The 24,875-nt window shown below is 40.4% G+C and overlaps 1 protein-coding gene across 1 annotated transcript in view; it reads left to right on the top strand.

Moving 5' to 3' along the window:
• The window catches only part of VWA2 (von Willebrand factor A domain containing 2), a 52,832-nt gene that overhangs the window by 14,842 nt on the left and 13,115 nt on the right, over positions 1 to 24,875 (top strand). The window contains exons 4-9 of the mRNA XM_020988103.2: positions 19 to 93; positions 5,037 to 5,170; positions 9,366 to 9,475; positions 17,886 to 18,080; positions 19,410 to 19,543; positions 20,497 to 20,629. Of these exons, the coding sequence (XP_020843762.1) occupies positions 19 to 93; positions 5,037 to 5,170; positions 9,366 to 9,475; positions 17,886 to 18,080; positions 19,410 to 19,543; positions 20,497 to 20,629 (781 nt within the window). The remainder of the gene's footprint in view (positions 1 to 18; positions 94 to 5,036; positions 5,171 to 9,365; positions 9,476 to 17,885; positions 18,081 to 19,409; positions 19,544 to 20,496; positions 20,630 to 24,875) is intronic.

The raw sequence follows: 24,875 nt of genomic DNA, 5'->3' as shown, positions 1-24,875 counted from the left end.
ATTTATTTGTTCCCACAGTGCTACCATCTTTCACTTTCCAGGAACTCTATGCAAGCCAGCAGACTATTGTGAAGATTTCAACTGCCAGTCAATGTAAGTTTCTATTTTAAACAGAAGAGACGTCCAAGCACCCATTTTTATTTCCCAGGGACTTTTTGCATGATGAGGTGACATTCCTACTCCAGATAAGTCATTATCATCACCAGAAGCATCTAGTGACCCACCGTCTTTCTGAGAGGTCACAGTATGGGACAGGCAAGTGTACAGGACATTCAGCTAGGTCCATAAACACTGCATAGTAGTTTTATAGTAGAGTTTCTTGCACGTACTCCAGGGTTAAAGTAATCTAGGGGTGAGGAGACAATTTTAAGTCCATAGAGTGGGGAACACCAGGCAAAGTGACCACGTGAGTAAAGAGGATGGATAAGCATAAGTAGATGCATCCTTAGCTAATGAGTCACCTACTGAAAAGTAGAATCACAAGTAAAGTTGGAAGGTACCTTAGAGATCATCTGTTCCAATCCTTAACCTCCCTTTTTACAAATGAGAAAACCGAGGTCCAGAAAAAATGAAGGTTTTCCTCTAATGGTGCACAACTAGTTGCTCATGGAGCCAGGGTTAGAACCTAGGTCTCCAGGTTCCAAATCCTGGGCTCTTCAGACTAGACCATGTTGCATCCAACATTTAGTTGCATTTAAAAAATAGGAGCAACTGAGGGCCATCTCAGGTTGGGTTCTTACCAGTTGGGGTTTGAAAAACAACTTATTACACTTAGCTCTGTCCATTTTTCTGGAAGCCCCTGGACAGCATCTGAGATGGTAATCACTGACTTTAAACCAGTACCTATCCTGATTCTAATCTCACTTACTAAAACTGATGCTATTCAAGTTCACTGACCTGGTGTAGTGGTGGGTGAAGATATTTAGTAGTGACAAAAAAAAGTGTAGCAATAGAATGTGAGATTATTGGTCATCTCGGTCCCCTTCTCCTAGGGTACTTATTTCAGTCCATATGAACTATTTATAATTTTAGTTGGAATCACCACTGAGGATGGCCAGGATGGACTAGAGATGATGTCATATTATTAGAGCTGAAATGACTTCTCAGGATCAAAAGGAATCCTGCTGACCCAGCTATGACTTTTTCCTTCCCAACTTTTGAGAGGCAGCATAATGAGGTGGCCAGAATACTGGATTTAGAGTCAGAAAGATGAGGCTTTAAATCTGTCCTCAGACACTTACTAGTTGTGTGACCCTGGGCAAGTCACCTAACCCCGATTACCTCCCACCACAAAAAATACTTGTGTGACTGTATAAATCACTTAACCTCTCTAGGTTTTAGTTTTCTCAAATGTGGGTGATGGACTAGATGATTTCTAAGGTCCCCTCCAGCTCTAGCCCTGTGATCCTATAATTCTATAAACTGTACTTATAGACATGAATAGTATAATAAATTTTGGAACTTTAAGTGATGAAGACAATGCTGATGCTTCTAAGAACTGATTTTTAATTTCTGAAATTTTAGTAGAAGGTAGTTTTGATTTGAAGGGCTCTTGGGTAAGTGAAATGATGTTTAAACTCCTTTCTATGATCAAAACCTTACCTTTCCCTATTTCCCCAAATTACACACAAATGTATGTTGTCCTGTAATCAGGGGTATACTGGAGCCAGCTCCAGCCAACAAGCTAATTGTTAAATTTTTCAGTGTAAGCATTTACAATTTAGAAATCAGTAAACATTACAAATCAGGACTTGGTTTATTTTATTTTATTTTATTTTTTGTTACCTAGACTTAAAGTGATGAAGAAAATTTAGTAGTGCAGATTAAATGAAAAAGTGTGGCCTGCAGTATTACCCCTCCCCAAGTTGGCTGTTAAATATTTACTATATGCCTATAATCCTCATGTCTCAATAAGCTAAGGTTGCCCCAAATCATCTAGACATGCTAGTAATAGTAAGCATGGTAGAGTGGAAAATGCATTGAATTTGGAGACAGAACACCTGGGTTCAAATTATGGCTTTTTTACTTGCTACCTGTGTGATCTTGGGCAAATTATTTTACCTCTTGGGTTCATAGTTACCTCATCAGGGCTTTGATGATCTATGGCCCATTCTTGCTGCTCTAAATCTTATAATAAATGCTTGTTGAATTGAATTGAACCCTGTTAACAGGGATTCTTTTTTTCAGGAATCCCCAGAAAGAGGCAGTGCGGGGATGCTGTCACAGTTCCTTCTGCTAGTACTATCTTTCTAGACTTCTTTAAGTTGCCTAGGTGAATAAGCATAAAAAGACTTTGGCCAGGTCATGAAAAGAGCCCGAAGTTGTGTTGAACCTGTGTATTTCCTGACCAGTCTGCATATTGTTAGGTCTTGCCTGCCCAAGTGTGGAAAAAGCCTGAAGACCTTAAACCATTATTTTAGAAATCTGCTTTTATTCACATTGATTAGATCACAGATCCATTGAAATATTGAAGCATAATAACAATTATAATGCCAAGCTTCGGTGTCCTCTTTTCAGACAAGTGCATATGGTATGGGCAGTTTTGGCCAGGCCACTGCTAATGGCAGTGGCAAGATACAGTTTTAACCAGAGACCCCACCACCAGCAGCTTTAAGTCCTAGCTATCATCAACACAACTGTGTCTTTGAAGATGTATCTATTGCTTGTTCTTTGCTGCCTTGTTTCTCCAAAAGAGATTTCTACGTGTTGTCCAAAGAAAGTTATTTTCCCAAAATACATAGTGGCGGAAAAGTACATATAAGTCCAATTGTGATACTATGGCAAAAATATTGGCTCTGGAGTCAGAGGGCCTGGGTTCAAAATCTGCTTCTGATGCTCACTATTTGTTGACCCTGGTCAAGTTACCAACCTCACTAAGCCTTATTTTATTCCTCTATAGAACAAGAATCTTGTATTAGGTGGTCTCTGAGGTCCTTCCCAGCTCTAGAGGATCTATAATCTTATGATTGAAATAAAAAAACTACCAGCTCATAAAATTAAACAATTAAAATTCTAGTGTTTTTCTATTTACTCAACAAAAGGTTTTCATTTTATAATTTTGTGACTAAATTTTTTTAATTAAATTTTTTTTTAATTCTTAGATATAGTTTTGGTAGCAAATATATGTTCTTAACTTCATTGTTTATCAAACATGACTCATGATTTTTTTTCTGCCAGTTTGCTGCTGCTCTGAAGGCTGTTTCCAAAGACAAGTTCCCTATTCCCTAGACAAGTTCACCCAAACCCAGGTGATGCCAGAGCCCTGAGCAAGTTAAGTTTGGAACCCAGGGGGCCATTGTAATCCACTATCTGAACTGGTTTAACATCCATATGAACTAGCTCTATATCTTTTGGACAAGGGAAAATGAAATCATCTTTCTGTCTTGGAAAAATAAGTGAAATGTGATCCCAGTCAAAGAATTAATGGACACAGACCTAGGGGCAATGCAAAATATTAGAGGGCTAGGCATTTGCCCAATGGCGTTATATATATTTTTATTAATTTATTTTGATTTATCAACAATCATTTCCATAAGCTTTTGAGTAAAATTTTTCTCCCTCTTCCCCTTCCTCCCCAAGATGGCATACAATCTGATATAGGCTTTACATATACATTCCTATTAAATATATTTTCACATTAGTTATGTTGTAAGGAAGAATTAGAACCAATAGGAGGAACCACAGGAAAGAGGAAACAAAACAAAACAGAAGAAAAAAAATGGCAAATAGTATGGCATCATATTTAAAATGAGAGAAATACATGTGTAAAAAGCGAGAGCACACTCAGAATCACATGATAGAGGGAAATCAGCTGTTTCCACAGCCTTCTTATTCCAGTTTGGTATTTAAAGGGAGCTTCTTCAGGAGAGATAGAGCAACTATTTGATGCTGAAGGTGATGAGCTTTTTTCTGGTCCATTTGATAGGCATCTCTCGCTTAATTGGAGGTATCCTAGATTGACAGCAGGGAAAGGATGGGACAGGAGCAATGGGGAATGACATTAAGGCATCAGTTGATACGCCTAAAACAGGATCTATGAGACAGAAAGGGAGGATATCTATTTGTTTCCTTGTTCTGAAGTACCAGAGATAGGTCCTTCTTCCTGAAGAGGAAGGGTCAAGAAAATGTCCCGATCTTTAAAGCATTTGACTTCTTAGTGTGGCAGAGAACTAGCCTCAAAGCCAAAAGGCCTAGGTTCAAATCCTGCTTCTGACACATAAAAGCTTTGTGACTCTGGATTGGTCATTTAATCTCTCTATGCTCTAGAAATTCCTCAATCTTTAAATTGCAGAGAAGGCACCAAGCTGTACTGTTAGAGAGAAGTTCTTTACCTGAGAGTTCCTTACACCAGTGAAATAAAGGTCTAATCCCTATCCTTATATATACTTTATTTACATGACCCTGTTCTGCAACAACCAAACCTCTGTCCCTATTTCTCTTTATGTTGCTAAGTTATCACACTGACCAAGACTTATAGACATTTTTGCTCATGATCCTCAGCCATGTTACAATTTATTTATTTTGGTAGCCACACCATCGGTGCCACTTTCTTCTGCTGGGTAACCTTCACTTCCATATCCCCGGGAATAATAACAGCTCACATTTCTATAGCAGCTAACAGTTTACAAAGTGTTTTTCTACTAATAATCCTGTGAAGTATGGAATACAATTATTATCACCAGGTAAGACATGAGGAAACAGATCCAAAGGGTTTAACTGACTTGTTGAGGTAACAAGGTAGAGCCAGCACCTGAAACCAGGTGTTCTGACTCCTTAAGTCCAGGGTTCCTTCTGTTCCGGTACCACACTGACATTCTATGGATATTTACAGACCCTCTGTTCTGTCAGCATAGTATAAAGTATGGTTCCCCAATTGGTTGCAAAGTGTTGACCTAAGTCTAATACTGCTTGCCGGGGTGAATATTGCTAAGATGATGCTCACAGTATCAATTAGTGGTATTTTCTGGAGGGAATCTCATGTATTGATTTGGTCTACAATGGATCTGAATTGACACCTAGGTTCTTCTCTTTCCTAGTGATGCAGTGTTCTGCTGCCCTGGATGTCCTGCTTGCCTTGGATGGCTCTCACAGCATTGGGAAAGGAAGCTTTGAAAGGTCTAAGTACTGTGCCATTAAATTGTGTGATGCTTTGGCCATCGATCCAGATAGAGTGAGTACCAATCTTGTTGGTCTTTGTAAACCTAAAATCCTTACATGAATGATACCAAGAACAAATTTGCCCTTTCCAAATTTGTAGACACTCTCCTCTTACCAAACCTAATGAAATTAGCATCTTTGTACACTGGTAGTCCCTCTTCTTTGTGAGCAATAGGTGAATTCCTTGGATCTCCTTTCTGAAAATTGGCAGTTTCATTGGGAAAGCCATAATTTGCTTGAATTAGAGATCAGAGTAACACGTAGTGTGTGCAAGAAAGCAGGATTGTAAGCTGACATTCCTAGGTTAATCTCAGGGAAACCAACAGGCTTTTAATTAGGGCAAACCTTTTCCTGCTTTGGGGTGTGATTACGGGAGAATAATCATTTTGTATCGGAGAATTTGACCTAGCATAGCATTTAACACCTTTACCAATATAGCAGTACCTGTATGCTGGCTGAGATGGACCTATGACCAGCCCTGGAAAGGAACAGGTATGTTGGATATAGATTGAGAGCTTTTGCCCATATCATCATGCTAAGCTACTTTTTAAAAAAATTAAACTTTTTTCAATTAATAAGCATTGTTTTCTCCTCTTTTTGTTTTCTTTCAACTGCTCCTCTTTCCAAAAAACACGCTAAAAGAAAAGAAAAACAAAACCTTTATAAAAAATACACATAATCAAGCAAAACAAATTCCTAAATTGGCCGTGTCTAAAAATGTGTCTCATTCTGCATATTTAGTTGGTTTGCTTTCTATGATTTAATGCAAACACATGTAGGGAAGCACTTTGACAGGCAGATCTCAGCTAAGTCATGGAAATTATAGAGTTCAGAGTTGGGAGTGACTCCATAGTACACTCTTCCCATCTTCTTTTCTCTACAGACAAAGAAGCTTAGGTCTGGGGACTCTAAGTGAATTGTGCAATTCACCTAGCTAACTGGTTGCAGAACTCTTTGAGCCCCCAGGTCTTCTGACCTGTAGTCCAAGTCTCCACTGGAGAGACAATGAGAATGTTGTTGACACTTTGATCGGGTGTAAAACAGTAGAATAAAGAAGTTTCCTAGCTTCATGGCTATGGGGAACAGATTCCAGTTTAAGTCTCCTCCTCATTTTGAAGTGAGACAGTGACACCATGACATGACACTTCCTTAATCTGTTTCACCCATCACTTGGATTGGAGTAATACCAGGGTGAGAACTTGTACATTTGATGCTGCTGTAAACAGCTGTCCTTAGCCATCCTCTGAGCCTTTCCCATCTGACAGATTCTGTTTAGAACCAGCCAGTCAGGCAAACATGGGGGAAATTTTTTCAAGTCTTATTCCATATGTCATCAGCAAAAAAAAAAAAAAGTCCAGTATTTGAGATAGAAGGTGCCAGATGACATTTGGAGTATCTGCATTCTAAGCTCCTCATTTTAAGAGAGAGGCTGTCAAACTAGGATGTGTCCAGAGAAGGATGATCAGGATGGTGTGGGAACTTGAAACCATGTTATCTGAGGAATAATTGAGGAGAGGAAAAGACTTGGGGATGGATAGAGGAACTATGTTCAATTATATAAAAAGTGATCAAGGAGACGTGTTGTTCCATGGGGCAGAACTTGACCCCTAGGAGGCAGAATTGGGCTTAATATAAACATCTTTCTAACAGAGCTGTCCTACAATGATAAGCTAGGGTGCTTTTGGTCATTGGAGGAATTCAAATAAAGGCTGAAAAACCACCTATCAGGTGTGTTGTGAAAGAGATCCTTGCATGGGTTAGGAGTTTGGATGAGATGACTTTCTTTTTAAAAGGTCCTTTTTCATTCTGAGATCTTATGCAGTTGTAAATGTCCAATTGAAGGGAAACACGTTGAGTTTTTAGGACCACCCAATAGGTTTATTCTTTCCATCCTTTTTCCCCTGTACTATCTGTACTTCAGGATTTAGCTTTGTCACCCACACCTTTTACAGATCATTGTCTTCCTAGTGTTATCTCCAAGGGTGAGCTGATGACTTGTAACTTACTTTGCTTTTCATACTTTTGCTTTTAGGGAAGAAACTTTTAAATAAACAGAAATTAAAGCATTTTAGTGTTGCTATCTTGTTAGGGGGTGGATTTAAGGTATTTGAAGTCTTCCTCTTGGCTTTTAAAAGCACAGAAGTTCACTTCCTGTATATAATATGGTAATTACACCATGGTCTAAAAAGCTATGCTGGCTTTACTCCTTCACACACAGTGAACTGAGGCAGGGGAAGATAACTGTTTTTCTTCTAAACCATCAATTATGTTAAATGCCTTAACTTTTGAACTGCTGGCTTAAGCTGTCCTCCACTTATTTGGAAGCCTCTCTCTTCCTGCTTAACCCTGTAAACAAGAATAGCTGTTTACCTCAAAGGATCTCATCTCTTGCCCCAACATGATCCAGAGCAGCTTCTTCCTGGGCCTTGACTCTTTTTTTTTAATATAAATTTATATATTTTTAGTTTTCAGCATTTACTTCCACAAGATTTTGAGTTCCAAATTTTCACCCCATCTCACCCCTCCCCCCACCCCAAGATGGCATGCTTTTTTTTTTTTAGGCAATTGGGGTTAAGTGACTTGCCCAGGGTCACACAACTAATAAATGTCAAGTGTTTGGTCTGAGGCCGGATTTGAACTCAGGTCCTCCTGACTTCAGGGCCAGTGCTCTATCCACTGTGCCACCTAGCTGCCCCTGGCATGCATTCTGAATACCCCTTTCCCTAGTCTGCCCCCTCTTCTGTTTCTCCCCCTTCTCTTATCCCATTCTCCTTCTATTTTCCTGTAGGGAAGAATAGACTTCTGTACTGCATTTCCTGTGTTTCTTATTTCCCAGTTGCATGTGAAAACATTTTTTTAAAAACATGTGTTTTTAAAACTTTGGGTTCCAAATTTTCTCCCTTCCTTCCCTCCCCACCCACCCTCATTGAAAAGGCAAGCAACTCAATATAGGTTATACATGTGCAGTTATGCAAAACACTTCCATAGTAGACATGTTGTGAAAAACTAACTCTATTTCCCTTAATCCTATCCTGCCCCCCATTTATTCTATTCTTTCTTTTGACCCTGTCCCTCCTCAGAAGTGTTTGCTTCTGATTACCCCCTTTCCCAATCTGCTGGGCCTTGACTTTTACTGTGATACTCCATCTTCCAGGGGCAGCCTTTGTCTCTCTCTCCTTTAGTGGCTTAATTGCCTTATTACTCAAAATACCTGATGTTTACTTCCCTGAACTCACTTCATCTAGAAAGGAAAGCAGAGGTGCTGAGCCAACCCAGAGTAGTACAGTGAGACTAGTTGAGTGAAATATTTTGATTAGCTATCTCAAAACTCCTGGTATTAGATACTGGAGCAGATGAAGTAAATAGGAAATGGAAAATGTGATTGTTTATTTGTGAAGAATGTTTCCTGTTTCAGATCTTAGTCTCAGTTGGGGACTGCTGAAGGGAAAGGCAACTAGAATGTTGTCTGGAAATACTGTTTCTTCTGAGATTCTGGATAACAAAGGATTGGATAGAGGAGATACCTAGATGTTTATAGCTCACCTTATGTAAAATGTTTTTTCTGTTTCCAGGACCCAGCAAGTCATTTTACTCAGAATTGCTCTCCTACAACTCCGTACACACTAGTTTTGTGTGTGCTTTAGCATATAATGTCTTCCCTCTTTCTTAAGATGCTGAAGTCTGTTTGGGAGTCTCTGTGCTACAGATATCTTGACATTTTTCAAATTAGTTTCTAGATCCTGCCATGCCTTTGTTTCATTTTGGACTCTTAACTGGTTCTCAGCCTGAGAACTATGGACTTGGGAACTGTTGATGTTACCCTAGCTCCAGAGGCACTCCATGGAGTGCAATGTGGCTGACTACCAAAGAAGGAGACTGTAATAAGTGGGTGATTATCAAGTGAAGACATGCTATATTGAAAACAGGTGTAGCTTTTACATCTCCACAGTCTACCAAATGGCTTGAAGGAATATCTGCCTATTCTCTGGGGGGCAGACATTAGATACATAGAAAAAGGGGCCAGGGGAAAAGCTTCTTGGTGAAAACCCACTACGGATACAACTTTTTCCATTCATTTTCTCCTCAGTGTTGTGCCTCCTTTTGGGGCATGTGTTAAAAAGCTGAAACAAAAAACCTTTGGGATGAATTTGGTGGTTGCTTGGTTGGGATATCATTTCATCAACTTAGGTTCAGTATTTTCCTTGCAGGTCAGAGTGGGTGTATTACAATTTAGCTCAGTTCCTCAGCTGGAATTCTCCTTGGATTCATTTTTCACCCGAGAGGAAGTAAAAGAAAAAATCAAGAAAATAATTTTCAAGTAAGTGTGATTCAATAACTCCAGGTTTTTGAGGTTGACATCTTCGAAGATGGCTCCTCTTGGAGGATTCTGCCCCTTCCCTCACCTCATCCTGGCATGTGCTTTACAAAGTTGTAGCTTTGGGGACTAAGGATGGTTAGGCGCTGCCTTTACATACATATATACATAGGTATGTGCGCTTATGTATACGTATGTGTACATATACACACACGTACATACATAAACACATACACACATTTATCACGTGCAGCTAAATTGTGCCAAAGTGAACAGAGCGCTGGATCTAGAGTCAGGGAGACCCGAGTTCAAATGTGATCTCAGACACTTATTAGCTAGGTTACTCTGGACAAGTCACTTGCCTTCTGTTTATCTCAGTTCCCTCAGCTGTAAAATAGGGATAAGAACAGCACCTGCGAGGTGTTGTGAGGATCAAATGAGGTAAGATTTGTTTTAAAAAATGCTAAGCCCAGTGTCTGGCACATAGTAGCTGCTTCTCCCTTTCCTTCCCCATCTCATCTCCCTTTTATTGGAAAAGGACAAATGTCCCAATTTTAAGAAAGAAAAAAAAAAGAAGAAGAGAATGGAGTCTGTATACTATAGGCCACTGAGCTTCACTTCAATTCCTGGAAGAATTTCAGAATGAGAAGGATGATTAAGGAATGGCTAAAAGAGGCAGCAGTGATCAGAAAGCTAGGAGTAGGTCATGGCACACTAACCATAGTTACTAGGCTGGTAGTTCAGTGGAACACCATGGATATGATTAGCCCAGATTTTTAGTAAAGCATTTGATGAAATCTCTCTTGCTAATTTTGTGTCACAGAATCACTGAAATTTAGAGTTGGAATAAACCTCAGCATATGATAGAGGACCTTAACAAACCATCACATATGATTGGCCAGAGTCTCTTCCCTCCCCTCACTATAGCCCTTATTAGATTAAGCTTATGGCTGATAACCAGAGAACTGGGAAGTTTTATCTTGATCCTCACCAAGGATCAAAGAGTTTTAGAGTGGGGAGGTGCTTTAGAAATAATCTAGTCTAGCTTCATTTTACATATGAGGATATTGAGGTCCAAAAAAGGCGAGTGACTTGTCCAGAGTCATACAGGCAGTTGGTGGCAGAGCTGAGACAAGAGGCCAGCTTTCCTAATTCCTGAGCTAGGGATCTTTCCACTGCCAGGCAATCCCACTTGAAACGAATTGAGATTAGCCTTTTACTAATCATTTTTTGGAATAATAAAGTTTTTGTTTTGGGGGTATACATGTGATTTCACTGATTGAGGGAACTCCAGAAAAAAGTACTCCCTCTACCAATGCAGATTGACTTCTACTTTGTGATTTATAGTCTCAGAGAGTTGCCTGAGGCAATGGAAAGTTAAATCATCAAAGGGTGGAACTTGAACTCGGTCTTTTTAGACTCTGAAGCCAGCTCCCCTTCTACTATAACACCATTGGTATCAAACTCAAATAGAAATCTATCCCTGCCCAGCCAAATACTCACTTAGAAAACTACAAATAACATTATCTATGTTGTATTTTTATTTATTTTGTTAAACATGTCCCAACTCAGAAATTTTGGACGCAGCCAACATAGCTGACAGTTCTGCACTATCTCATGTTGTTGAATTGTTTCAGTCCTGTCCAACTCTCTGTGACCCCATTTGGGGTTTTCTTGGCAGAGATACTACAGTGGTTTGCAATTTCCTTTTCCAGTTCATTTTATAGATGAGGAACTGAAGCAAATAGGATTAAGTGACTTGCCCAGGTTCCCATAGTTAGTAAGTGTCTGAGGCCGGATTTAAACTCAGGTCCTTATGATTCCTGGGCGGTGTCAGGCCTGGAATCAAGAAGACTCATCTTCCTGAGTCTTACTAGCTATGTGACCTTGGGCAAGTCACTCCTGTTTGCCTCAGTTTCCACATCTGTAAAATGAGCTGAAAAAGGAAATGGCAAACCACTCTAGTATTTCTGCCAAGAAAACCCCAAATGGGGTCATAAAGAGTCAGACACGATTGAATAACAACCTTCTGATTCTAGGGCTGGCACTCTCTCCACTGGGCCACCTAGCTGTCCACACTACCCCATACTGCCTTTCAACTAAAGGTGGCAAAGTGCTTTTTAAAAACATTTTAAAAAATAAAAATGTTAAGATTGTGCTAATTCAGAGCCACTGGTGATGGTGAAGACCCTTTTCTGTAAAAAGCAGTGATATTTAAAAGATGTTTAAACAAGGCTGTGATCTCTATTCTCTGTTGTAGGTAAGGGGTGGGGCCAGAACAGATTTTATGCGTTCACATCTCATTTTGTATAGTCTACAAAGGTTATTGAAGGTAACAGTGACTTATTTTTGACCACTGTTGAGGTCCTGGAGGACACTGAAAATGAGGTTGTGCCAAAAATCTGGAGCTTAGCACCAGGATGAAATGTTATGAATCAGGACAAAAAAATGTAGACAAGATGATGACCTCTGCACTGGTTATTTATTCCTCTTAGAGATGAAAGGCTTAAATGCTGGACTGGATCAAATAATCGGGGGGGGGACAGAAAATACTAGTTTATCTTTCTTCCAGGGAAAAAGAAATCTTGGGGACTAGAGATAACCCTGGAACTGTAAGTCCCTTTGATATAAAATGGGTTTTTAAATGGTGATTTCAGTGATGTCCATTCAAGGCCAGGAAGGACCTTGTAAGCAGTTGTACCCTGCAGAGAGTAGTCTGCAAAAGCTAATAAGGCCAGCGTTTCTATGTAGGAATCTGAATTAATAAAAAGATATGTAACTTTTAATCTTCTGTAGTTACAATTAAACTAATAATAACTGATATTTATATTGTTCTTTAAAGTTTGCAGATATTTAAGTTGGTTCATATGAGTCTCCAAAGAGTACTGTGAGAGATTACAAGCACTGTTTTCAGTGTGGACTAGCCTCATAAAGGATAGCTAGTAAATATTGGAGGTGGGATTCCTACCAAGCTTTTCTCAGTGCCTGGTCTGTCATTGTGTCAGCTACTATGCCATGCCTGCTCTGAGAATCTGCAAGTGCCTATATTCAGGACCTTAGAAGGGGAAGCTTCTCTTCTAAGCCCTAGAGGATTAGCCTTTGGAAAGGGTGACATCCTAGAGCAGGGGTTCTTAACCTTTTTGGTGTCAATCTCTAGTAGAGCCCATCTCAGAGTAAAGTATTGAAGGCATCAAATAAAATGTATAGGGTTAGAAACCAAACCAATTGCATTAAAACAGTTACCAAAATAGACATTTTTTTAAACTTTCACAGACTTCCAGGTTAAGAATCCCCATCCTAAGGGGTTATTATGACATTAGTTTAAAAAAAAATGTAAGAATGCATTACAATCAGATTCTATAAAAACAATAACCAAAGTGTGTCTTTAATTTTAAATAAATTCAGTCTCTTAAAAAGAAAATAAATACTTCAACTATGGTCCTGTCTCTGCACTCCCCTCATCCCCATCCCTACCCTCTCTCCTCTGGGTCCTCCAGACACACACTAAGCAGAGCCCATACTAGACAATGCTTGCCAAAACTTCTTGGTTCACTTTTTGGTTGGTGGGGAACAACATAATAAAGGCATTAGAGTGATGAACTTGGAGTGGGTTCAAACCCGACCTCTGCCATTTGCTGTGTTACCATGAGAAAGTAACTGAATCTCGGTTTCCTAATCTGTAAAATGGAAGCAATAATGCTCATATCAACTACCTCGTAGTGTTATGAGGCTCATGTGTGTTGAGCTCCCTGGAAACTTTAAAGCAATATGTACGTGTCAGTTATTATTACTACTTTGCTATACAAAGACCATCCAAGTAGTAAAAGAACTGTACTGTTACAGCATAATCACCAGAAGTGACTGTATAACCAGTTTAATAATCCAGATCACAAAAACTCACTTTTCTATGCCATTTTAAGGGTTGGAAATTACTTTATATATGGTATCTTATTTGATCCTCATAACAACCTTTGAGTTAAGTACTGTTGTTATTATTATTATTATACTCATTTTTCAGATGAAGATGAGTCTGAGAGTGGTTAAATGACTTGCTGAAGGTCACACAGTAATTGTCTGAGGTGGGATTCAATTCCAGGTTTTCCTGATTCAAAGTCTAATACTCAATCCCCTATGTCAGAGGTGTCAGATATGGCCCACGACACTTTGAGAGCTGTCTGAATCAGATGAAAATATAGCTCCTATCTAATTTTAATGTATTGAATGATATCTATATAGACACAATACATATATACATACATGCATGTATATACGTGGTTTTCTAATGTAATATGCAGCTGCAGTGATCCTTAACCATGGTTTAGTGACCTCAGTTTCTTTTTGAGTTTGACCCCACTGCCTGTATTGCCTCATATTTGTTTTAAAGCCTTTATTGTCTATGTGGAACCAGGAACAAGCCCTTCATTGTTTACCGTTGTCACTGATGGGGAGATCAGTGTTCTGGGGTGAGGCCAGGAAGGCCTTGAGCTTTAGCCAAAAAGAGGGCTGGCCTCCATAGGCAGAGAATCAGGGGCAAACATCCAGGCAGCTGGGCTCCACGGTTTGGTGAGTCAGCAGGAAGTCCAGCAAGTTGTAATTAGTCAAAGAGATTTGGTTCCCCATGATAAAGGCTTTGCCTCTCTGGTTCTGGACCAGTACGGTCCCAAAAGTCTTCAGCTGGCGGGGAATACCTTACTGTAATGCTCCTTTCCCCTCTTCATAATTCTGGAAGAGGGGAGCAGTCCTTCATCTATCCCATCATTTGCCACAGTAGCTTCTCAAGTGTCCTTCCTGTGCAACCTGAGCTTATGGCCCAAGTATCTCGTGATGGCATTGCTCTGGTACAAGGTGAAGTCTTCATCTGAAAACTTGGGGAGCTGCCTTTGAGAGTCATCTGTATCTAGACTTCTTTGGTTCCTCTACCCTTCCAGGTTTGGCCCTGGTCAACCAGCGGCATCTGTATGGCTTCACATCACCTTTGGAGGGGGAAGTAGGTGATGGTGTAGGGAGATGTGCTGAATAATGGAGCATAAGCGGGAAAGCCTGCCTCCTCCATTTGGATCAAACGGGTTGGGAAGTCTGCTTACTTGACTGTCAGATCCCTGAAATTGTGCCCTAGCCACAAGAGGGCGGAGAAGGAGGCTAGAATTCACAGGGGAGATCAGATAAAAGACATCCTTTGGCAGGTGTTCAAACAAAAGAGAATTTCTTAAAAAGCCCAATTGCAATGGAAAATGAGTTATGAAAAATAAGAGAACAAAGAGATAGTGAGTATTTTTTAATTTAAGCTACAGTGATTGAGACTGTGGGATGGGAAGTCATGGGCAAGCAAACAAGGAGATGAATTCTTTTGGTGGAGTAAGCAAGCCTTGACTAGGTCCTAAAACAATGGATTGGGATTAACTACTTTGAGGTCACTGGGAAGTTCAGTCATAGCCAGGACATGTGTACCATTTAACGGCTGACACTCCAGATTGAAATCTTAGTACAACTGGTCATTTGGCATGCTACTGAAAAGTATATATGTGACTCCTAGGTTCTAACCTTGTAAGTCTGCATTCCATTGATCTGCTTTCCATGAACAATCAGCCTGGAGACAATTATCTTTTAGAAAAGGCCTTTTTACTAAGATGGCAAGATAAAAATAGTAGCTATAATGCATTTGCCGTATAAACCTAGGGCATAGTCTCCCACAGATACATGCAGTGTCCAGGTTAGAGTTGACTCAAACTCATAGTATATTGGTAGTTAGAACACAGCCCCTAGCTCAGTAGCAGCAGAAAAGGCTTGTAAGCTATTGAAACAGCTGATATAAAATCTCTACTAAACACAAGTATTTTCTTCTGAGAACCTCACTAAAAGCCTTATTAATTCAGTTTTTAACAAATGTGTTCATGTGGTTTCCTAGCCCAGAACAGATGAGAAGTATCTAACTTGGGGAGGGGAGGTGCACACTAGCTGGGGTAGGGTACAGGAATTGAGGTGTCAAGGGCAAGCGAAGTGTTAGTAGGAGAAGTGATAGCTGATAGATAGCCTGACAATTGTGAGGGAGAGAAAAATACTAAAAAGGCAGTAGTAGGCAATACATCCCTCCAGAGGACTATATTACTGCACATTTTTAAAAGTGATAGTAACATCGCTGTGGGAAAGTTAAAATTTGTTCAGTATATTCTGTTTAATAAGTTAGGGAAGCTTATGATGTACTTGAGGGAGATTTACATCTAAAATGATTTAAAAATTTTCAATAGTCAATGAACATTAAATACCTATTATGTGTCAGGCACTGTGCTAAGCACTGGGAATACAAATATAAAAAAGACAGTTCCTGTCCTCAAGCAGCTTATAATCATTTTTTAACTGAGTTCTAAATTTTCTCTCTCCTTGCCTCCCCATTGAGAAGGCAAGCAATTTGATATAGGTTATATATGTGCAGTCATAAAAATTTATTTCTGTGTTAGGTTGTGAAAGAAATCATAGACAAAAGAAAAACCAGCAAGAAAAATTTTTAAAAAGTATACTTCAATCTGCATTTCAACTCTATCAGCACTTTCTCTGGAGATGGATAGCATAAAATGATTAAAGTTTTTAAATTTAGCATTTGAGAGGAAGAAGTTTTAATTACCTGGAAAATTCACATATATGGAAAAGATAATTCCCCAAGAATACCACAACAGAGCTTGGTTCTAATCCCACCACTGATGCTGTCTGTTTGACATTGGGCTAGTCACCTAGCCTTAGTTTCCTCACCTGTAAAATGAAGGGGTTGGGATAAATGTCCTGTACAAGCCCTTCTAGCCCTAGATGTATAATCTTTTTTTTTTTTTTTGCTATGTGAAAGCTTTATTCTATAATCTCCTGGGCTTCCTTTTTTAAATTTTATTCATTCATTCATTCATTTATTTATTTATTTATGTTTTTTTCCATATGCTTTTGAGTTGAAAATTTTTCTCCCTTTTCCTCCCCCCACCCTCCCCAAGATGGTGCACAGTCTAACATAGGCTTTACATTTACATACCCTTTAACATATTTTCACATTAGTGAAGTTGTAAGTAAAAATTAAAACCAATAGGAGGAACCATCAGAAAGATGAAACAAAACTCAACAGAAGGTAAAAATAAGTGATAGCGATTGGACTTCCGTAGTTCTTTCTTTGGATGTGGACAGCATTTTCCATCCTGAGGCCTCTGGAGATGTCTTAGATCCTCGTAATGCTGAGAAGGGTTCAGTTTAACATTCTTAGTCATTGCATAACATGGCTGTTATTGTGTACAAAGTCCTCTTGGTTCTGCTCACTTCACTCAGCATCAGACCATATAAGTCTTTCCAGATTTTTCTGAAATCAGCATGTTCATCATTTCTTATAGCACAATAGTATTCCATTGCATTCATATACCACAACTTGCTCAGCCATTCCTAGATCTATAATCTTAAGGCATGCTTATAAATTCATAGTTCGTTAGAGCTGGAAGGAATTGTGGGAAATAATTCATTTGAACCCCTACTCTATTCCAATCAGCATTAATCAGTTTGATATGATTTAATAGGGGTAATGATTATAAGTTCTGTATATTAGGCCACAGATTTGTGAGCTACAGATTGTAAATTCACTTGCTTAATCCTAGGAAGCTAACTAGAGGCCCTCCACCCTTGTTTTTCCTTGTCATGGTGACTAAGCCCAATGTGGCTACAGTGACTCAATTACATGGAGTCCTCCAATTTATTTTTGTACCTTTGGACCTCTCTCTCTTGTCCAATATGAGCAAGTGACCATCTTATGACCATTTAGTCAGTGGAGATGCTCCATGCTTCGCCCAATTCAAGACCCCTCTGCTGACGTACTATTTCTAGCTGATGCATCATTTTTTGGCCTTTGAGGCAAGATCTATCAACCAATGGGATTCTGTACTTTGTATAGCCTCTTTAGAATGTTCAGGTATCAAATCTGGTATCAAACTTATAAAAATAAGGCCCTGGAAGAAGGGGGCATCAGATTGTGAGGAAGGTCTGAGGTACACTTCATTAGATTAGATTCATTAATAAAGTGCCATTGATTCAGAGCTCTGCCTCAGTCAGTCTCTTTTATTGTAGGTTGGACAATTTTAATCCCCACAGAACCTTAGATTTCAGCCCCACCCCATTTTTACATTTGAGGAAACTGAGGCCCAGAGAGGGTAAGTGATATCTCCAAAGTCTCACACTTCAGTGGTAGAGCTGGAATCTGTTGCTATCTTTGGGCCGTGTCCCACCCCACTGTTCATCCAGTGGTGTTATTCCATGGGGACAGTATCATTCCAGGTCTACAGCTGCGAGGCATATGAATAATGGGAGATACCATAAATTTTAAATCCTAATTCTTGCTTCTTGTCCTTAGCTTGTCAACTTTGCCTTCTTTCCATTTTTTTCTTTGTGCTTTCAGAGGAGGGAGCACTGAAACAGGTCTTGCTCTGAAATACCTTCTCCATAAAGGTTTCCCTGGGGGAAGGAACTCTTCTGTTCCTCAGATCCTTGTCATTGTCACTGATGGGAAGTCCCAAGGAAACATTGCCCTTCCTGCCAAGCAGCTGAAGGAAAGGGGAATCATGGTGTTTGCTGTGGGAGTCAGGTTCCCAAGGTAAGAAACTCAGGAAGAGGCAGCTTGTCACAGCAGCAGCAGCAGAAGAGAGAGAAAACTGGCTGGTGTGTAGAGCCTTAGGCTTATGAAATCTCAAGTGTCTCCCCGTAATGGCACCAATTGACAGTCACCCACCTTGGCATTTTTTTACCTATAAGTCCCTAGTAACACAGCTAGTAGTATATATATTCTTCATATTATTATTTTTTTCTGTGTGTGGCTTTTCTCTCCAACTAGAGTGTAATAACAAGTCACATTTATGCAGCACTTTGTTACAGAATGTTTTCACTTCAAGTATTCTCATTTGGCTATAACGACTGTCCTGTGAGGTGGCTGGAATAAATACCATCTTGATTTTATGGATGAAGAAAATGAGGCTCAGAGATAATACATTTCTTGCCTCAGGTCACACTCCTGATTGACAGAGTTAGAATTCAATTCATTCATTCAGTGAACATTTATTAAGGGCTTACTATATGCCAGGCACTGTGTTAAGTGCCAAGGATGCAAAAAGAGGCAAAAGACAGTCCCTTCCCTAAAGGAGTTTATAATCTAATGAGGAAGACAACATGCAAACAAATAAATACAAAGTGAGCTATTTACAGGATAAATATGAAATAATTAATGGTAGGAAGGCAATGGAATGAAGAAGGGTTAGGGATGGTTCCCTCAGAAGGTGGGATTTTAGTTGGGGCTTAAAGCCAGGGAGGTCCAATCCAGATTTTCAGTCTCCCAAGATATCCAGTGTTCTTTCCACAAACATTGCAATTTTTTTTCCATAAACTCTCAGAACTATCAGTCCCCTAGATTTAATAGGTATTCAGTGAATAATTGATGGTGATGAATTAATTACTAGTTCATAGGTTCATAGAGACGGAGATGGAGGGGAACTTAGAGGTTATTGGGTCCAATCCTCTCAATTTACAGATGAGGAAATTTAGATCCTGAGAAGTTAAATGACTTCCTAATGGGTCACACAGCTAAGAAGTGTCCGAGGGCAAGTTTGAATGCAATGTTTCTGACTCCAGATGCAATATGATATTTTCTATACAACTCTGCCTGTCACTAGTTGAGTGGAAATGGCTATCAATACCAATTCTAGCTCTTCTGGGAGATATCTGGTAGCCATTGTTCAAGAGGAGAATCTATCTGGTCCGAATGTCTTGACCTCTCCATCCAGAAGCATAAGATTCTCAATAAGATAACTCACACTCACCTATACTCTCAAAATGGGAATAATAAGACCATCTATCATTTGATGGCGCAGGGCCCCATCTGCTCTTGTGACCACAGGGAGAGGAACTGTTTTAATTTCTCTCTGTTGGGCAGGTGGACAGAGCTATACACCTTGGCAAGTGAACCCAAGGATCAATATACATTATTTGCAGAACATGTGGATGATGCTACCAATGGTCTGTACAGCACTCTGTCCAGCTTGGCCATCTGCAATGCCACAGCTCCAGGTAAAGCTCTTCCTGCTTGCTTGCACAGCCTCAGGCTTCAGAGATAGAGGTGGTCCTCAAAGAGAAAGGGTTGGGAGTTCCAAGGACAATGTTGTGAGAGGAAAGGATAAGAAGATGACAGCTTGTCCATAAGATGCTCTTTCATTTTGCCTTCTATTCCTGTGACCCTATGCTTAGTCCATGAGTAACCTTGTCTCGTGTATTTATCTAACCTGAAGAAGGAGAGGGCTTGGGGTTTGAAGTCTACGCTAATGGTAGAATTACTTTGAAGGGCTTATCTTTGGGCCCAATAACTTTAGTGCCAGACCTGGGACTTCCTTACCTGTAAGTAGGTAATACTTGCCTCCCTGTTTTTTGAGGAGACAGATTTGGAGAGGTAGAAATTGTTACCCCCTTATACCTTCATGTGTCTTTCTTGCTCCCCAAACCAATTTTCTTAGCTCCTGTTTCTCAGTTGGATTATTATGGCAGATTTGATATGGAATAGGTTTTCTTACTCCCCTTTGCTAATTTTCAACCACGGGGCAGGAGAATGGAAACAGTGCTGACTATGAGAAAAGCAGGGCTTCTGTGCATGCATGTATGCATGTATATATATATTGTGCATGTGTTTACATACATGTACACAAATGTGTATATATCTATGTATCTATCTCTCTGACATGGTTGATGGATAGGGTAGATTGGAGGATGATTGGATTGGAAAGAGTAGAGGGATGCCTCCTGATATATCTTAGCAAGTTCATAATCATATTTCAGACTTCGGGCACTAAGGCTATTGGGTCTCCTGCCATAATCCTTTCCTATTGCTTGACTTTCCTTAGGACCCCTTTCCCCAAAGTGTAAGCAAATGGTTGGTAAAGATGAGTGGAACCTATGTTGTAGTTAGCATCAACAATGAGGGGAAAGCAGGGTGAAATCCTGGTCGTCTGTTTTGGTGGTGTTTACCCCAGGTTGCAGAATTGAGCCTCACCTTTGTGAACGAAAGACACTGGAAACCATCAGAGAGGTTACTGGAAACTCTTTGTGCTGGAGAGGCTCAAAGAAAAACAATGCAGTATTTTCATCCCTCTGCCCATTCTCCAGGTGAGTCTACTATATTCTTTACGTCCTAGGGCCAGAACCAGGAGTATGGGGTTTCCCTAATTAAATTCTGAAAGAAGCAATGCACATGGGGTACAATGGCAGAGGGAATTGTGGAGTGTTGCTCTCCATAAAAATACATCAGTAGAGTGTTCAGCAGAAGGGAGCAGAACATGGCCCAGGGAATGGGGCCAGATGGGAAAGAGCCAACCACAGGTCTCTGTTGATTTAGGAAAATGTTTAGCAGGCTGAAATGTCTCCGTAATTTACTGCCGTGTAAGGCCTTTAAGTAAAACTAGTTGGGGCTAGTTGATGTAGAAGGCTGGAGACCTAAGCAATAAACATTCATTATATAACAGCTGCCGTTTTTATCACCCTTATAACACCCTTCATAAACATGATCTCATTTGATCCTCACAACAGCCCCAGGAGGAAGGTTGCTATTATCCCAGATTTCCAGATGAGGAGACTAAGGCTCAGGGCTACAGAATAAATTTCTGAGGCAGGCTATGAACTCAGGTTCTCCTGACTCCAAGTCCAGGGTTCTTGTGTGGCACCAGGCAAGTCACCCATCCTTGAGTGTGACATCAGAAGAAGCTTGAACCCAAGCAGGAAAAGGCCCCAAACACTTGAGGTTCCTCCAAAGTAAGACATGGTATAAGTTCAGGCTTAAGGGTTTTTGGAAGGGGAGGTGGGAGTATTGGTTATTAGAGCATGGGATTACTGAAGCTCAGCTTGATTCTTGTATAATAAGAATAATACATAACATTTATGTTGCATTTACTACGTGCCAGGCATAGCACTTTAAAATGATCACAGTTGATCCTCACAACAGGAAACTGAGACAGACAGATGTTAAATGACTGTCCGGGGTCATACAGCAGTATCTGAGGTTAGATTTGAATTCAGGTCTTCCTGACTCCAGGTCTAGCACTCTATTCATTGTACCATCTAGGTGCCTTGTATAGAACCATGAGCCCTGAATTGGCAAGCATAAAATCTGACTGTAGGTGGTTCTTCTGCCTCTGATACTGAGAGTTTCAAATCCTGACTGATACTACCTTTGTGACTTTGGACAAGTCATTTAATCTCTCCTCTCTGGGGCTTACTTTTCCCATCTATAAAAGTAGGGGTCACCTCAGTGGTCCCTCTTATCTCACAGTCTGTGAGCCTGTGATCTCTATGATTCCTTCTAGTTCTAAAGGTCTATGGGTCTTTGACCACAGGTGCACCTCAGACCCCAGGTGTACACAGAGTCATAAGAGGGAATGGCTAAAAGCCATGTGCACCCATCTTGATCCTGGAAAAATAATCATCATTCTGCTCTTCTGATAGAGGGTCAGGAGTGACCTCCCTAAATATGGAGAACAGTGCTATTGGAGGAAATAGAGGTATTCTTACTAAGTCCAGAGCCTCATTCAACTGAAGAAATTCCATTCTTTCCATTTCAAAGACATGCATAGTTTCCTTTGCTTGGGCTTGTAATTTTATGAAACCTGTGGGACCCAGCCCTAAACAAGGGAGAGAAATCCTTAATGAGCTGGCAATTTGGCAGACATTTTAGCAGTTCCTTGGAGCCTTAATTGACTCGGCTTTTTTCTCCTGGGATCACATTTTACACTAGTACCAACTTATTTCCAATTCTAAAAGGCTGACTTGAGATGAGCCAGGGAGCCCTCCTGCCATAGACCATGCCTTCACTCCATGATCAGCCACTCCCTGCTAGAGTTATAACTGATGTTTTAGAAGCCAACTGCAGATCCAGCAGGCATGCTTATCAACCCTAAGGAAATAAGCAAATTCTCCTAGATCAGAAGGAATAGGGAGAGATTGCTTTATAGAATGTTAGCACTGGAAGGAATCTTCTATAAATGTATGTACCATACTGCCTCCATAAGAGATGATTTAATTCTTCAAAGATCTTTAATTTGGTAGGTTTGAATCCAAACCCCCAAACACCAGGGCCACTGCTCTCTGCACTGCACCACTTAGCTGTGCCTTTTCTGCCCATCCTTGACCTTCACTGTGATGGCCAGTCTTTCCACCCCAGTGCCACGTCTGTTCTGGTTCAACCCCCCTGTGCTGGTTTCATTTTCTCCTTTCACAGTAGCTTTGGTTACCTGATGCAGTCTTCTTCCTGGATTCCTTCGAATCCTTCTCTTCTTATTGCTTGTGCCTTGATAAACAGCAACCCTGGGTCACTTCCTTTTCCATTCCAATTCATGGACTACTGAACTTTGTTGGAGAAAGTGACATAGCTATGCTGACTGCAAATGTATGTTTGCATATACTGATCTCAGTTCGGTCCCCATTGTTGTACAGCAAGCCTTTTATCCTTTCCTGCTTGGCTTTCTATCAAACTCCCCACAGTCACTCTTCCAAATCTCTCCTCCACCTTCTCTCCTACCTCCTAGTGTACTGATAAAAATAAAAGCCATCTGTAGCCTGCTTCTCTTTTCCCTTTCCCCAATCTTCAAAACCTCCTCATTGCTGCCTCTTTCTTCTGTTCCTTTTTTTTTTTTTTTAGAAAGATCATAGAATCATAGGTCTAGAGCTAAAGGAGACCATAGAGGTCATCAGGTAAAACCCCTTTTATTTTACAGGTGAGTAAACTGAGGCCCAGAGAGGTTAAGTGACTTGTTCAGTGTCACACAGCTAGTATCTCAGGTGACATTTGAATTCAGGTCTTCCAGACACCAAGTCCCCTGCTCTAGAGGTAGCCAAGGCTGACCCTTCTTCTTATGCCCTTTATCCCATTTCCCCCCCGTCTCCTGCAGGGACTTGCTCCCTCCATCATTCCTTCCCACTCTTTTTCTGATTTTTAATTTTTCCTTTAAGTACCGAATGCAATGCCATTTCCTTAGTCCTCGTTTCAGTTGACCTTTCTGAAGCTTTTGACATCTTTGAACATCCTTTCTTTCCTTGGCTTGATCGTAGTCAAAAGACCAAGAAATAATTTCCTTCCTTTCTTCCCATCCCTCCTCTCCTTTCCTTTCCTCCTCTTTTCCTTCCTTCTTCCCTCCCTTCCTTTCTTCCTTCTTTCATCTATTCCTCCTTCCCTCCTTCCCTTCCTTCCTTCCTTCTTCTATCCCTTCTTCCTTCCTTCCAGCTTAGAGGCACATCATATTGGTGCCAGACCTAGTTCAGAAACCCAGCTGGCTTAACCCCCTTCCACTCAGAACATTGTGCCCAGGTACAAGAAGCAATTTTCCATTGGCTTCTGTGACACTGCTCTCTCTTATTCTACCTGTCTGACCTTTCCTTCTCAGTTTTCTTTACTGGATCATCATTCATCTCCCATCTACTGACTGTGGGTCTTCCACAGCCTTTGTCATGGACAACCTCTGTTACTGTCTTCCTCTTTCCTTCTATCTCACTCTTTCCTCTCCCCGTAGATTCAATTATGAACTCTATCTTGCTTCTCCTCAGTTGGATTCAATTATCAATTATCATTTTTATCTTGTTGGGCCTTTCCACATGGATATCCCACATCTCAAACTCAGCATGTCCAAAACAGAACTCTTTATCTCCCCCTCCCTTTCCCCACTTCCAACCTTCCCTATTTCTCTGAGAGCTGCCACCATCCTCCCAGTAACTCAGGTTCATAGCCTCAGAGTTATCTTTGATTCTTCCCTCTTGTTCACATTCCCATATCTAAACCAAATTCTATCAGATCTACCTTCAGCATCCTTACCACCTCTCCAAGACTCTTCACTTACATAATGGCTACCATTCAGATCTTCACCACTCTTGTAATTGCCTCCTAATTGGTCTGCCTACTTTCAGTTTCTCCCCTCTCCAATTCAAGCTTCACATAGTGGCTAAATAAATATTTCTAAAGCTCAGATAGACTGTCCCATTTATTTGCTCAGAGGCCTTCAGTTGCTCCCAGTATTCTGCAGAATAAAACAGAGAGCCTTTCATGATCATATTATCCCTCTTCATGTAATCTTTGTTTCACGCAGACTATACTACTATCCTTCAAACTCACTATCCCATTCCCCATCTCTAAGCCCTTTCCCAGGCTATTTCCTTGTCTGAGGTGCTCCCTCTTTATCTCTTGAAGCCTTTCCCCATCCTCCCTGTCCCACCATCACCACCAGCCAAGTTGTTAATTCTCTCTTTTTCCTCAGATTATTTTATCTTTGTTTACTTGAGTATATGTAACATCCCTTCTGCAGATGTGAGCTCCTGGACATTTCCAACTCTACTGCATTTTTTGTCTTTATGTTCTCAGGGCCTAGCACAG

The sequence above is a fragment of the Phascolarctos cinereus genome, unplaced genomic scaffold, assembly GCF_003287225.1.
Source record: "Phascolarctos cinereus isolate Bilbo 61053 unplaced genomic scaffold, phaCin_HiC Scaffold_3;HRSCAF=262, whole genome shotgun sequence".
Lineage (NCBI taxonomy): Eukaryota > Metazoa > Chordata > Mammalia > Diprotodontia > Phascolarctidae > Phascolarctos > Phascolarctos cinereus.
This window is presented reverse-complemented; position numbering and strand designations above follow the sequence as displayed.